The 14,971-nt window shown below is 39.4% G+C and overlaps 1 protein-coding gene across 1 annotated transcript; it reads right to left on the bottom strand.

Annotated features, from left to right (window-relative positions):
• Window positions 1-13,306: 13,306 nt before the first annotated feature.
• On the bottom strand, window positions 13,307-14,311 carry LOC149193429 (uncharacterized). The gene is made up of 2 exons (XM_089407307.1): window positions 13,970-14,311; window positions 13,307-13,696 (listed from the first exon to the last, which is right to left on the bottom strand). The coding sequence occupies exons 1-2, from the start codon at window positions 14,309-14,311 to the stop codon at window positions 13,307-13,309; spliced, it is 732 nt and encodes a 243-aa protein (XP_089263433.1).
• Between the last annotated feature and the right edge of the window lie 660 nt (window positions 14,312-14,971).

Genomic DNA, 14,971 nt, shown 5'->3' with positions numbered 1-14,971 from the left:
CCTGCGAACTTGAGATGAAAGCACAGAGAAAACTACTACCACAACGGACTTATAAATACACAGAGGTACTCAATAGCAGAATGGCATACTCATTTTATTTCAGAATGGAGAAAATTCTTACAGGATGCTCACAGAGCTTTCATAGAAATGGATTCTATACAGAGATAGACTAATCTCGCATTTACCAGACTTTTCACAGCTCAAAATTTGAACAAGTTACTACCGGAGGCTACCTGGCAAGGTATAGACTCTGTCTCAGAATCAGACTTAACACCCAAACACTTGACTCTTCTAATGGTTCGGCCACTTTAGGTTCTTACCAGTGCCGAGCACACTGATACGCAGGCTTCTCAAACCAACTAAGGACTTTGAGTGATTTCTCGTGTTGCAAGCAGACTCAGACTAGATGTTCGCAGATGCAGAGTAGGAGAACACTCGACTCAAACACACACAAAACTCTCAAAATGCCAATGCCCAACAAATGAACCTTACCCTTCTTATATAGGGTGAGAAGGGGGGACAAAAATTACTGTTGGTCGGACAGAAATGACTTAAAGCTTAAAGAATCATTGCTTTTCTGTCTTTACCAGAGCGACGTCTGCACAAATATTCGGGTCCATAGACTGAATAATTGCTTCCGGGTAACGCATGAGATATAGTCGGTAAAGTAGATTCATGTACCTAAAACAAATTTGACAGAAATTATGGCAATCTACACGGTGGATACTTTTGTACAAAAAGCCCACGAGAAAAGACTAGATGAGAATATTTACACTGTGGAAGCTTTTAAACAGTAAATCCCACGGGAAATCTGGTCACAATTAAGCCCTTGTGACTGGTACGAGATTAAAATACAGTCAGCTCAGGGAATCTGCCTCTTCTATAAAGCAGATCGTCACATGCCTTAGTATAGATTCTCCGGACTATCATGGGTTTACCCAGAATGATTTGATGCTGGACCTTGGTTAAGACATACCATTCTAAGTGTTCTCTCATATATTCCACATAGAAAAGCCTTCCACTTAATAATAATAATAATATAATAATATTTCAAGACGAAAATTAAAACATCGAACAATTGAAATATTTCAAAATTTTGGTGAACAAATGAAATAAAATTTTGAATTAAGAAAACATTTTAAAATGTTTTTAGTTTTTGTGTTTATATATTTTGTGATTAAAAAATAAACTTTTTTATAAAGTCGATATATGATTTTAAATGGTAATTTAGATAATTAGTTGCAACATTGAGTTCAATTTGGACAAATATTTCATATATTTGTCAGATCAAATATAAAAAAAAAATCGAGTATGAAATTGAAATTAAAATTAAAATTAAAGATTATTATAAATTATATGAATTTATTGGAAATAGTGTGAACTATGAAATTCTTATAACAATAATAGATTAAGTGTCCATCCAAAAACATCTAGAAGGAGTTGAAATTTTACATGTCATGTATGTTTCATTTTTTTAATTAAAAAACAACAATTTATGTAACATATATTACGGATAAAATTTCCACATTTTCATGATGCTTTTAGGTGGATATATAGATAAAATTAGTTTCTTAGAACATATTAATTCTTCAAAATTGATAAATATCTGGTTGAGTGGAAAGAATGAAAATCTTAATCTATATGTATGATAGAATTTTTTTTAATAATGATAATAAATGATAATACTTCCACTTAAATATGAAAGGTCATAAAAGGGGGAGGATTCCTTTCTATCCCTGGATAAATCAAAGTTTTAGAGTATTTAAGGGGTTTGGGGAAGATGATAAATAATTAGGAAAATTTCTATGGTTTACTCTAAGGCATTCTTCTCACCAAAGAATTTCAGGTTTCTTCTTTCATTATGTCGGGTCACTCCCTTGCAATAATTCAATATTTGGTCAAAGGATCTTCCGTTAGAGATAAAGTTTTGGATAATCTCCTTAATCAAATTAAGAATGTATGTTAGGTTCCTACACTGCTAGTGTAGCCCCTTATTATTATTATTAGTACAACCCCCTTATTGTATTTTTGTGCCCATGTAGTCCCCATATTGTTATTATTGTGCCCCATAGAAGCCCACTATTGTTATTGTTGTGCCCTTACATTATTATTGTTATGTCGGCTCTGATTATATTGTAACCCCTTAGACTCCTATATATAGAAACGAGGTATTTTCATTTGTATCATCCAAGAATTGTTCATTTATGTAAGTAAAGGAGGTTTCCCCCTTGAAGAGACTTATTTTGAAGTTGTTGATCTATCTCTTCTTCTATTTTTTAAGCTGGTTTCATAACATTTGGTATTGGAGCTTTGGATTCTAGGGTTTCACTACTGCAAACCAGTCATCGTGGAATTTTCTCTATAACCTTTTTCTACGAAGTTTTAGAAGATAAAATTAAAACCCATTTGAGCCAAAACATAATTTAATCTCGTGTCCAAATTTCAGATCTTGTCTCGCTATATTTTCGGATATATGAGCTGATGAATTTAGGGTTTTTGCAGGCTTTTGAATTCCATCTCAAATAGGTTGTCGTGGAATTTTCGCTATAACTTTTTTTCTGCGAAGCTTTGGAAATGAAAATTAAACCCCATTTGAGACAAAAGCTTACTATGCCTCATGTATGAATTTTAGGACTTGGTTCTCTATATGTTCAGAGATATTATCTAAGGAAGTTAGGGTTTTTGTAGGCTTTCGAATTCCATCTCAAATAGGTGACCTTGGGAAAATAATCATAACTTTCCCTCTGAGCATTGGATTCAAATTCCGTAAATAGTGACAAAAAGAAGTCGGAATTGAGTTTTTTGGGTATCATTTTTAGGGCCAAAGGTAGAAAGTGTGATATGTGGCACATCGTAAAAGTTCGATCCACTGAACCATTCTATAATCAAGTCATCACGGGAGATTGGGTACAACTCGTTTTTGGAGAATCCAATCTCAATCAGACATGTGGAGTAGGAAATACGGCGCAGAGGGCTACCATAGGCCAAAATTATAGAACTTGGAGATCTAAAATTACAGAGTTACAATCGTTTATCGAGCTCCTAAACGCAAAAAAAAGAATGACTGAAATCAAGAAAATAGAAGCACCTAGTAAGCAAAATTGGATGGATGATTTGAAGAATGCAATCGAAGCTAAGATAAATAGTTTTATTGATGCCATAAAAGCTAATATCAATGGTATGGAAGAATTTTTTAATAAAGGCATGGAAGATTTGAAGAAAGACATGGAAGGTTTCAATGAAAGTGGGACAAAGCTGCTACAAAAAAGGCCTCCTAATGGAGAAAAGGTAGTAGAGGAAACTCATGATGAGAACAAAATAAATGTTAATCATGATTTCATAGAATCTAACGTTGGATTGAAGACCCACCATATTCCAAATATTGATATGAGGAAGTTTAATGGCAAGGACCCCGTAACATGGATACTACAGATGGAGAAATATTTTGATCTCCATAATGTGAAAAACACACAAAAGTATGTATTGCAACTTTATATTTAGAACCCAGTCAGTTTTCATGGTATCGATCGCTTTGCTCTCGTAAAAAAATGGTCACTTGGTCCATTTTTATGGAGGAAATGATAGCACATTATGAGGATACAAAGAGAAACACCTTCTTTAGCCAATTGATAAATCTCAAACAAAAGGGTTCAATGGTAGAGCACATTGAGGACTTCAAAAAATTGAATATAAGGGTAAATAATATTCCATAGAATCAGAGGATTGATGTCTTCATAGGGACATTAAAGGATAGCATTCAACATGAAGTTTGTCTTTGGGAACCTGATTCATTGGAGAAGGCATTTAGGTTCGCAAGAAAAATTGAAAGATAAATTATGGCAACAACGAATCCTACCACTCATAACTATAACTATGGAAGTGTTGTTGCTCCTAGCCTCCCATAACCTACAAGGTTGACACCACAAAAATTGGAGGAAAAAAGAGAAAAAGGGCTTGGTTACAGTTATGGTAGCAAATACAATAAAGATCATAAGTGTGCTGAAAAGAAACTATTTTACATAGATTGTGAAAAGAAGGAAGAAAAGGATGAAGAAATGTCAAAATAAGAGGATATACACCAAAAACCAATCCCAGAGAAAGAAGAAATGAATCTGACCATATCTTGTAATGCATTGGCAAGAATTACCACTCCTCACACTCTCAAGATAAAAGGACATATCAAGAAGAAAAAGGTTCAAACAATTAAAGATCACATTGAGCATCAACTACAAGTTCTCCAAATTTTAAAAGATAACCTCACTATGGCATAGAATCAAATGAAACAACAAGTGGATCAACATTGTAGGGAAAGAAGTTTTAATGTAGGCGATTGGGTATTTTTACAACAACAACCATACAAACAAATGTCCCTCAAGCAAGATAAGAAGGATGATAAATTATCACCAAAGTACTATGGTCCTTATAAGGTGTTGCAAAAGATTGATACTATGGCATACAAATTGGAGCTCCATGCATCTTCCCGAGTGCACCTAGTTTTCCATGTTTCATGCTTAAAGAAGCTTGTAGGTGACAAGCTCCCATTTCAAACAATATTATTAGAACTTGATGAGGAAGGAAAAATCATATTGGAACCTGAAGCAATCATGGAAATAAGAACCTGACAACTATAAAATTGATCAATTTCAGAGTATCTCATCAAGTGGAAGAACTTAACTACTGAAGATTTTGCATGGAAGGATGATAATTTTATACATAGGCATCTAGAACTACTCAAGCATTGAGGACAACACTTTTTTGAAAGAGAGGGGCATGTTAGGTCCCTATACAACTAGTGTAGCCCCTTATTGTTATTAGTGTGTTGATGAGCTAGAATTCTCTACCAACAACAAAGGGGATCTCCCCGTTGTAGGTTCCCACCTAGACCCTACACCATTTTCTTTAGGGATATTGTCCGGTATGTAGACCTAACTATTGTTCAGGTGTGTTGAGCTTGCTTCGGATGAAAGTGGGATACGGGCTCAATTGAAAGCATGAACTTCCATAAACACAAGGAAATAATTGACAAATATCTTATAACGTGCATACCATGAATAGCCATACTATTAACAACATAAATCTCATGTAAAGTAACTGTCAACAGACTTCAAATAAGACTCATTTTTTATAAGATAAAGTTCTTAATAACTGTAAAGTAGTTCATAGAAATCAAACATATATAAGCATAAGTAAACATAGAGTCAAGAATAGATTATACCAATACCAATGAAACAATTCACTAGTACAAGCATAGATTTAGCGAATCATATACCATCCATGCGTAACAACACAAACTTTGTATTATGAGTCAGCACATGAATAGATAGTACATCAAAGAACTCTCAGTAACATTCGATCCATCAAGCCAAAATACTCATGGCATTACGACATAAAGTATTTGAAGAACCCAATAGTGGAATATTACAATCACTCCTTGCATCAATTAGAAGAGCATAAGTTCTCTTAAGCAATATGTCTCAAAATTGTCCTTAGCCAAAAGTCATCTACAATGTGTCATGAGGGTGTATTTATAGAGTGAGGGTGACTCTAGACCTACCCTTGACTCTTGAACTTCCTCATGACCCTTCATCTACCCGATGACTCTTGGCCTTCCTCGTGACCTTTCATATTCCAAAATTTCTTATTCTATCAAATTAGACACGTCACAAAATAATTTACTAATCTAATCTATGAATTTAGGAATAGCAAGTTCAGGGACGTCTGGGTTGAGCTGCTCCATTAATTATGTGTGCCATAGTTTGTACTCGGCTGCGATAGCGGTGATCTGCAGCTTCTCTTCATCACGTCTGTGTAGGCATTCAAGTGCATCTAGAATGAGGGTGGTCCATTTGGCATTCACCTGATTATTCAAGGTTACCATTTTGGTGTAAATTCTTACTGGTTCCACCACATAACATGTAATATTTTCTTTAGTGACGGGAATATTTTCCGCATGGGCCACATGTTTATATGTATCAAAAAAAGCTTGCACTTCATTTGAGATATCCTCCTGCTTCTTTACCTATCCGACTTCTCTGATAGATGGAACTCCATGAATTTGAATCATAGACTCTAGGTCATTGAACAGGTGTTTGTAGGAAGCCAACACCCTATCCAAATCCTTGGCTAATTTGTCTTTTGATTGGATCTTGATGCAGAGTTGAACCTTGGCGTTTTGCATGGTGATCCAATCTTTCTTAGGGACTATTGTTGGTGCTCCTGGGTACTTAATGAACCACTCATGCATGTTGTCTAGGGTTATTACATCTTCCTTCAACATTTCAGCTCTTTCTTTTGTGTGATATTGTATCACCAGGATAGGGGCTACTGCGTGATGCAACTTTGGCATCTCTTCATAAACCATCGCCATGGTTTCCCCCAGAGTCTCTACCTCTCCTTTCATTGTTGCCCAGAATTTCGTTGTGCCTGAGTGAACTGAGCGGAGGGTTGCATTCTATGCTTCTACTCTCCTTCTCTCTTGCTTTTCACTGGTGGCCCTTTGTTTAGACGTGTAAAGCCTATTTTGAAGGTTCATGACTTGTTTTCTCATCTAAGACACGTTGTGTTTCGTGGCAGTTACGAATGATTTCCAGGTTAAGGTGATCATCTCTGGGTTTACAGTGATGTTGGGCACATTCTCCATGGACATGGTGACCGATAGGGGCTCTGCTAGATTCTTGGCATAATACTTTTTCCTTTCCTGCACAATTTTAAGGTTGACCTTGTTGAAGGTGAGCTTGGTGAGATCTAGGACCTCCTCTTCTTGTCCTTCTAAGAAACCCAACTCTTGCAAGGGAAGATGCCCTCCAATCAGGGGAGTAGTAGGGGGAATGTCTAATGGGGGTAGCTCACTTTGTTTCGTATCCCGCTCAGATGTTTTACTATTCTCTCCTCGTTCAATCTTCCTGGTTTCTTCTTCTTTGGTCCTCCTCATTTCTTCCTCCTGCTACTTTCTCTCTTTCTCTGCTAGTGGTTATTGCCTCTCATGCTCCTCATCCTGCCTTAGCTTGTCCTCTTTCTCCTTTTTCTCCTGTTCTTGTCTCCTTTTCTCTTCCTCCTCTTTGGCCTTTTTTTCCTCTTGTTGTCTTTTCTTCTCTACCTCTTCCTGGGCCCTTTGTTCCTCCTGCAATTTTTCTTCTAGTTGTTTCTCTCTTTCCTCCTCTTCTTGTCACCTCTTCTTTTCGAGTTGGCCTTGGTCACTAGAATCTTGTGATTGCTTGAGCTCTTCTTCCCTTTTCCTCTTGAGCTCTTGCTTCTTCCTTGTCAGGGTAGCATTCTTTTGTTCCAGTGTTTCATTATTGTCTTCCTTTTCTGGGTCGCTCAAAATATCTTCGATCTCCTTGTCTTTCTGCTTCTCATATTTCCCAATGGCCTTATGCGTATGCCATTGTTTCTTCTTCATGGTGGAGGTTGTCTCTTGAAAACTCACATTTTCTTGGGAGTGCTCGAGGAGCTCCCCCTCTCTGGCCTATTTCTCACTAGGGCTAAGTTCCCTAGTGGAATTATACCAATTCTTTACCCCGTCTTCATGATCTTGTCTAGCGTGTGAATAAGACCAACTGAATTTTTCTTCCTTGCAATGGGAAGCCACGACCTTCTCAGGATCGTACGTCCAATAGTTGATATTTACAAAGTGTCTACCTTTCAATGCTTTAGCCTATACCTCTACTTGTTTGAATTTCTCCACTATATATGCTCTGATCACAAGAAGGAAGGCAAGCCATGGTTTCTTCTTGCCTTTGTTTAGTACCATTGAAAAACCTTGTGTCATCTCGTAGCATACTTCTTGCAGGAATGTTTTGTCTGTGACAAACCTAGGTAGGGCATGGGGGGCCTTATGTGATCCGGATCTTGGGGGGAGGCCCCCAAGATCTAAAAGATTGAAATGGATCTTGGGGGGAGAGACCCCCAAGATCTGAAAATTTGAATTTCCAAAAGAAAAATAAGGAGAATGCCCAATAAACAAAACCACAAAGAAACTTTTTATGAAAACCCACTGACCTGGATTTAAACATGAATGCAAAAAAATACAGAGGTAACCATAAAGATAGTTATGCAGCGGAAATAATACTTCATTTCATTAATGGAAAATACTAAAATATGCTTATCTCTGAGAAGAGATGTGTGGCTACATGCCTCTGAACTGTAAAGGCTACATTGTGGCGAACAATCTATCCTTTTACAAAATGTGACTTGTTACTTATAGTTTTTTTCAGTGACAATACCACGGGTCAATTCCATGGGTGAATGAATACCATGGGTGGATTTTACAATACCACAGGCAGATGCCATTTACAATACCATGGGTAAATTCCATGGGTGAATGAATACCATGGGTAGATTTTACAATACCATGGGCAGATGCCATTTACAATACCATGGGTAAATTCCATGGGTCAATGAATAATATGGGTGGATGAGTACCATGGGTTGATGTCATTTTCCATTTGGATCATTCCTCCCTCCTTAAGAAGCAATGGTCCCCATTGCGTAAAGTTCCCTCCTACGAAGCCTTTGTTGAATATGAAAAGCCACTGAAGATAAGGGTTTTATGTGGTTAACCCAAAACCCTGATAAACAAAGATCCGAGGATAGAGATACCCTGTAATGCTTGTGACCAACTGTGATTCTGACAGTGTGCGGCCTAGCCTGACAGTGTGCGGCCTAGCAAATGGACTTCGATGACAAGGATTTTATGCGGTTGACCCATAACCATGATGTTGGTTGCTGATGAAGTAGAAGGTGTCTACATAGCCTGGGGTGGGAGGGCACGTTTCCAAATAACCCAAGCTGAATGCTACTATGTTGAAACTGATGAATGTGAAGCAGGTGCCTACTAAAGTGGGGTGGGAGGGCACGTCTCTAATGGAAACCCACTCCAAATGCTGCTCCAGAATTAAAATGGACATAACTCGACCAATATAACTCAGAATATTTATTATAACCTGTTTTTAGAAGTAGAAGGATCATTTTTCATCTTCCCATGAGTTGGAAATCCTTATCTAGACATTCTGAGATCTCAGATTCGCGCTGCAACAGTTCCGATGTCACAAAAATTCTGATAAAATAGCTGATTTTAAATCAGCGATATCTCCCACATCCGAACTTCGATTCGACCCATTTTTTTTTTGAAATTGGGTGATTTTTTGAGAGGAATCCAGATCTGGTATTTTTTTTTTTGTAAATTTTGTACCAAATGTTTCATATCTGATCTGCAAAGTCGCCGCCAAAAAACAAATCTTGCAAAAAAATGAAAAAAGAAAAAATCTTCCTGCTTGACCCAAGAAAGTGCTCTGTGGAGGTTGTAGCACATGCCTGAAGTTTGTTGAATATTACTGCAAAATTTGAAACTGAAATATGCATCAAACCCTCATTCCCATGGAATCATAACCTGCTCTGAAACCACTGATCCAGATCTTGAGGGGAGGCCCCCAAGATCTAAAAGATTGAAATGGATCTTGGGGGAAGACCCCATATCTGAAAAAAAATTTGAAATGCCAGAAGAAGAAAACAGAACCATATACAAATTATAGAGATAACCATATACACAAAGATGCAGTGGAAATAATACTTCATTTCATTAATGGAAAATACTAAAATATGCTTATCTCTGAGAAGAGATGTGTGGCTACATGCCTCTGAACTGTAAAGGCTACATTGTGCCAGACAATCTGTCCTTTTACAAAATGTGACTTGTTACTTATAGTTTCTTTCAGTTACAATACCACGGGTCAATTCCATGGGTGAATGAATACCATGGGTGGATTTTACAATACCATAGGCAGATGCCATTTACAATACCATGGGTAAATTCCATGGGTGAATGAATACCATGGGTAGATTTTACAATACCACGGGCAGATGCAATTTACAATACCATGGGTAAATTCCATGGGTCAATGAATAATATGGGTCTATGAGTACCATGGGTTGATGCCATTTTCCATTTGGATCATTATGGATATTGAATACTCTGATTAACGTACCCTCCTGGATGGGAAACCAATGCGCTACCTTGACCACGATTTCCATATCCCTCCTTGACATGCATGGTGGTTCCTCACCAAATAGCTGTTGGTATAGCAGGGCGATAAAAGATTTAGAAATAACATCTATCATACCTTTCTAGGAAGTGTCCCAGAAAACCTTGTAGTGGTGGTGCACGGGGTCATTTGTTGATGTATCCTAGTTATAGCTCCAGTTCTCAAATTGGCATCTTGCTTAGATGACGTCTAGGAGGTATAAATCCATGTATAATTCTGGTGGCTACGCTGGCTCTGGATGCTTGGCTGCAACTATGTTTGTTTATAAGGATGATGCCAGAATGTTCGCCGAGTTGAAAATTGTTCCTCAAGTGGTGACAACATGCATGAGAGGAACTCAGGTGCTGTAGAATATGTCACGATCTGCTTTACCATACAATCGACACATCATAGCGATAAATAGTTGATATACTTTCCATAGCCCCTCTGTCCTGTATGCCTGATCTGTTCTAACCCGAAATTTTGATGGGTCTTACGACCATTCCCTCAAGCTATCTTTAACCGGGATTACAAAACCAGAGAGCCACCGGGTGTTGAAAGTCTCCTATATTTCATGGAGTTTGTAGTAGGCAGAAATATTTGTAGGGGAGATTGAACCTAAGGGTGCTCTAGTGTGGTCCCTGACTGTCCACGAATTTGTATCTATATTACATAGGATCCAGTCAATAGCTTCCATGCATGGAAAGATTGGAGGATGTGACACTATCTTGTGAAGCATAGACCTCTTGACGTTCAGGTATATCGAGAAATCCTCTTAGGTTTTCGGTATGTCTGGCCTCATGAACTCTTCATAGATATTATACCAGGAGAGTCTTTTATTTTTGTTTATATTGTAGGTCGTGTCCCCATAGATGGGTGGTTCCTTGTATTAGAAAATTTCCAATGAGTTACTTCCCGAGCTTCTATGAGCAGCCTTCATAGTTGGGGGTGACATCTCATCTTCAAAGGAGGAGATGGAGACGCACTGGAGGTCTATTTCACCTAGCATGTCTAACATACAATCACATGATGAGAGCGATGGCATGAAAATCAAACAGGCAATGTCTAAATAAAATCAATTTCAAAAGCTATCATGAGGTATTTTGGTAGGTCGCATTGGAAGATAGGTCGCATGGGTTGCATGGAAAAGAGCACGACTTAGTGACTTGGTGTATGGGTTGTAGGTCTTGAAGTCGCTAGGTTGCAAGGTCGCGGGGTCATGGAGATGTGAGGTCGATGGGTTGCACGATTGCGGGGTCGTGCAGTCACGAGGTCCCGGAGTCGCCAAGTTAGTATGGTCACAGCAATTATGGTATCACAACCGCGGACCATGAAACTTAGGTTTTGGGCGAGCTAAGGAGGAATATTTGAGGCTTAGAGGAGGTCTGGAATTCTTCTTGGCAAGATGGTCAGGCTTACTGGCAAAAACAGGGATGGTTAAGGTCAAGGAATGGTTATGAGGGGGGCAAGAAAGACTGAACAGGGCTAGAGAAATTGTTTCTTCGGTCTGAGGTGAAAACCTAAGAATAAAGGAGATGAAAAACCCTCTAGGGCAGAATGTGGAGGGTCGAAGTGGCAGAGAATGACACTTGGAACAAAAAATGATTACTAGGAAGGTGAAAGGTCGCCTACCTGGAGAAATTGTTCGTGTGGCCAAGTCGCAAGCCTCCTTCATCTCTCATGCGACCAAAGGAGTTGTTACAAATGAATAGGGGTGACCTACTTTTTTATCTTTGGTTGCACGTGCAAGGGTCGCATGGGTTGAAAGTGCGACCTTGTGACCTGTTGGTCATGAGATCACAAGGGTCACATGGTCACGATGAATGTCAACTGCGACCTTTGCAACCTATATGACCTTGCGACCAACCTCACATGGTTGTGATGAATCTCAACTATGACATTTGCAACCTATGAGACCTTGTGACCTGTTGGTCACAAGGTCATAAGGGTCACATGGTTGTGATGGGTATTTCTTGCGACCTTTGCAACCTTTGCGAATTAGCGACCTGTGGGTCGCAATAGTCGCAATTGATTGATTGAGTCACGTTCTGAAGCTGCGAATGACTTGCTTAAACTAGATTTGTGACTTAGCTTGATGTAGCAGGAAACTTTTAGATTCTTACGAGGCTTTTCTGGGTTGGGGAGCTTTTGAGCAGATTCCTAAGGTGTGGAAAATTTTTACGCAACATAGGAACTCCGAAAATTTTAAGGATCTTGAAATTCTTGGAGGGGTTGTTGCCGCAGCTATAACAATTGGTGATTCACTGGGAGAACTCCAGGATCTCTAACGTCTTCTGACCTAGCTTAAGGGGGTACTGAATGAGTTTTTCTTCCATAGATTTGCAGGTCCCGCTAATGGCATTCAGGCATCTCCTTCACACCGGTCGGTTATCCCAATCTGTGAAAACTAGCCTTTAACACACAAGATAGGATGTTACTTCCTGTTATTCTGGGAAGGAAAAAGGGAAGTTGAAGTAATGATATGAGATTTAAGTTTTTTCATTATAGTGGTCACGATACTCTGGTGTTGCTTCACTATCAGCGACCCTGAACAGTAACCCAGCGGAGTCACTACCTATAAATCGCGAACATTGCTTCGTTGCCAGCGAGCCTAGTCAGTACCCCAGTAGAGTCGTTGCCTTACCTCTTTGCGCAAGAATCCTTTCTTGGTCCTTTAGCCCTTATTATGAGTAATTGGATGTGCTCATTGGAACTTGTTTGTTTGCACTTATTTGCACTTATTCGATGGTGGATTAAAACTTGGGCGGACGAGCGATCTCGACTCATTTGATTTGCCAAGAGGTTGTTTCTGGTTTTTTAGAGACCTTATTGTTTTACCAAAATGTATGTATGCTCAAAAAGGTTTCTTCAGTTCCCCCTTCTTTCCCAAAACAACGAGTGATCTAGAACAATTCAAAATCTTGGCCATGAAAGAAGTTGGGATAGGCTGACGCAAGCGAAAAATGGAGGCCGTGTGTGCCATTGAGTTCCCTACCACTGCCAATTTTGCACACTCTATCTTGGTCGCGACTTAAGGTTCAGTAAAAAAATGGTTTCGTAGGGCATCCGTGGAATCCAAAGTGTAGGGCCATTCTAGCCTCTACCTATCATCCCAAACTTTTATTTTCAAAGGAAAAGAACATCAAACTATACTAAAAACAAAACAAAATGACTAGCTAGGGAACTATGGTACAAGATGGGACTAGCAACCTTGAGGGCTGCTAGGTGAAGTCGAACTTGAGGTCTTGGCCACTGACAGGAAAGGGCTCAACTCGTCATCCCAGTGTTTACAACTTATAGGTGTGTTGGCTGATTTTCTCTTTGATTTGGAAGGGACCAGTCCACAAAGCTTGGAACTTGGTGTGTTTCCCTATGTCCTCATGGGCTCGATCCCATTTAAGAACCAAATACCCCACACTAAAGTCACAGCTTCCTGCAGACTTCTTGTCAAACCACCTTGTAATTCGGCTTTTGTGAACAGAAAATTTATTCTTAGTCTTTAGTCTCTCCTCTTCCAATCTCAGTGTGTCAATACAGATTTGAATGGTGGGGAAAGGGGAGCCTTGTGACTCTTGAGCTAGTTTGAGGGCCGGGAGATAAAGGTTAGGTGGAAATATGGCTTCTTTCCCATAAACCAGGAAGTAGGGGGATGTGCCAATGGATGGTTTGGGAGTAACCTGGTCAACCCATAGGGCATTGCTGAGTGCATTGTGCTAGTTTCTTTGGTGAGAGAGAAGGGTTTTCTTGAGGATGCGGATGAGGTTTTTATTGGTAGATTTTGCTAGGCCATTCCCCTAAGGGTAGTAGTTGGCTGAATGTTTTAAAACAATATTGTTTTCCAAAGAAAAATCATACAATTTTAAAGATGAAAAATACGTAGCATTATCAAAGACAAGTGAGGTTGGGACACTAAACCTGGATATGATGTACTAATTGATCAAATATATTACCTGATCATCGTTGATTTTCCGTAACGGGATTGCCTCCACCCACCTAGTGAAATAGTTGATGGTCATGAGTATATACATGTGTTGTTTTGATGTGTTCGGCGTGATCTCTCTGATGACAACCAACCTCCATTGTTGGAAAGTCTCCTCTACTGTTATGGGTTGTAGTGGAGCGAATGATCTAGCCTGCCTGCCTATGTGCTTCTGATAGATGGGATGCTTTCGAGCATAGCCATGCGCGTCTTTAAAGAGTGTGGGCCAATAGAAACCTGCTTGCGTGATATTGTTGTCAGTGGTGTCGCCCGCATAGTGACCTCCCGTGTGTCCATCATGTAGTTCCTTCATCACTCGCTAAGCTTTGTCATATTCCAAACATCTTAACAGTATGCCGAGGTGGTGCTTTTTGAAGAGATTTCCCTGAACTATTTGATATGAGGCAGCCTTGAGCCCGACGGCTCTCTTCTGCTTGGCGGACAAGGTCTCTAGTAGAGACCCTAGCACTAGGTATTGCCTCAGGTTAGAGTACCACAAAGAGGAGTCCTGTGATCCAAGTAGATCATTCTGGTACATTTCGATCTCATGTTCCCAACCCTCTGCCTCTGAAACTGGTTGATCCACCTCCGGAACCTGCTCATCTCCTGTCTCAGCGGTTAGTTTATAGAGCCCGTGTCCTTTCACTGTATGTGAAGGTTTGAAATCCAAATCGTACTCTTGGAGGGAGTTCATCCAGTTGGCTCTCCTCTCACCAAGATCTTATTGGACGAAGAGTGATTTGACTGTCGGATGTGGGACCATTACTATGACGCAATGTTTTAGAATGTATGGTCTAAAATGTTTCACCACTTTATAGACCGCATATGCCTACTTATTAATGTCTGGGTAATTAAGTTCTGCGCCTTGCATCCCTGTGCTCATGAAGGATATAGGATGTTCATCGTGGTCGCAATCCTTTTGTGTGAGGACTGTGGCCAAGGATGAGTCTGAGGTGAAAGTGTATAAGATGAA

The sequence above is a fragment of the Pinus tabuliformis genome, chromosome 2_2 (assembly GCF_031772625.1).
Source record: "Pinus tabuliformis cultivar Carrire ecotype Pingquan chromosome 2_2, CPIR1, whole genome shotgun sequence".
Taxonomy (NCBI): Eukaryota; Viridiplantae; Streptophyta; class Pinopsida; order Pinales; family Pinaceae; genus Pinus; species Pinus tabuliformis.
This window is presented reverse-complemented; position numbering and strand designations above follow the sequence as displayed.

What these genes read in the sequence shown, in the direction of transcription:
- LOC149193429 (XM_089407307.1), bottom strand. Translation starts at nt 14,311, where the DNA reads ATGAAGGAACTACATGATGGACACACGGGAGGTCACTATGCGGGCGAC. An exon ending in GGAAAATCAACGATGATCAG is followed by an intron (nt 13,697 to 13,969) that starts GTAATATATTTG and finishes TGGGTTGACCAG; the next exon opens with GTTACTCCCAAACCATCCAT.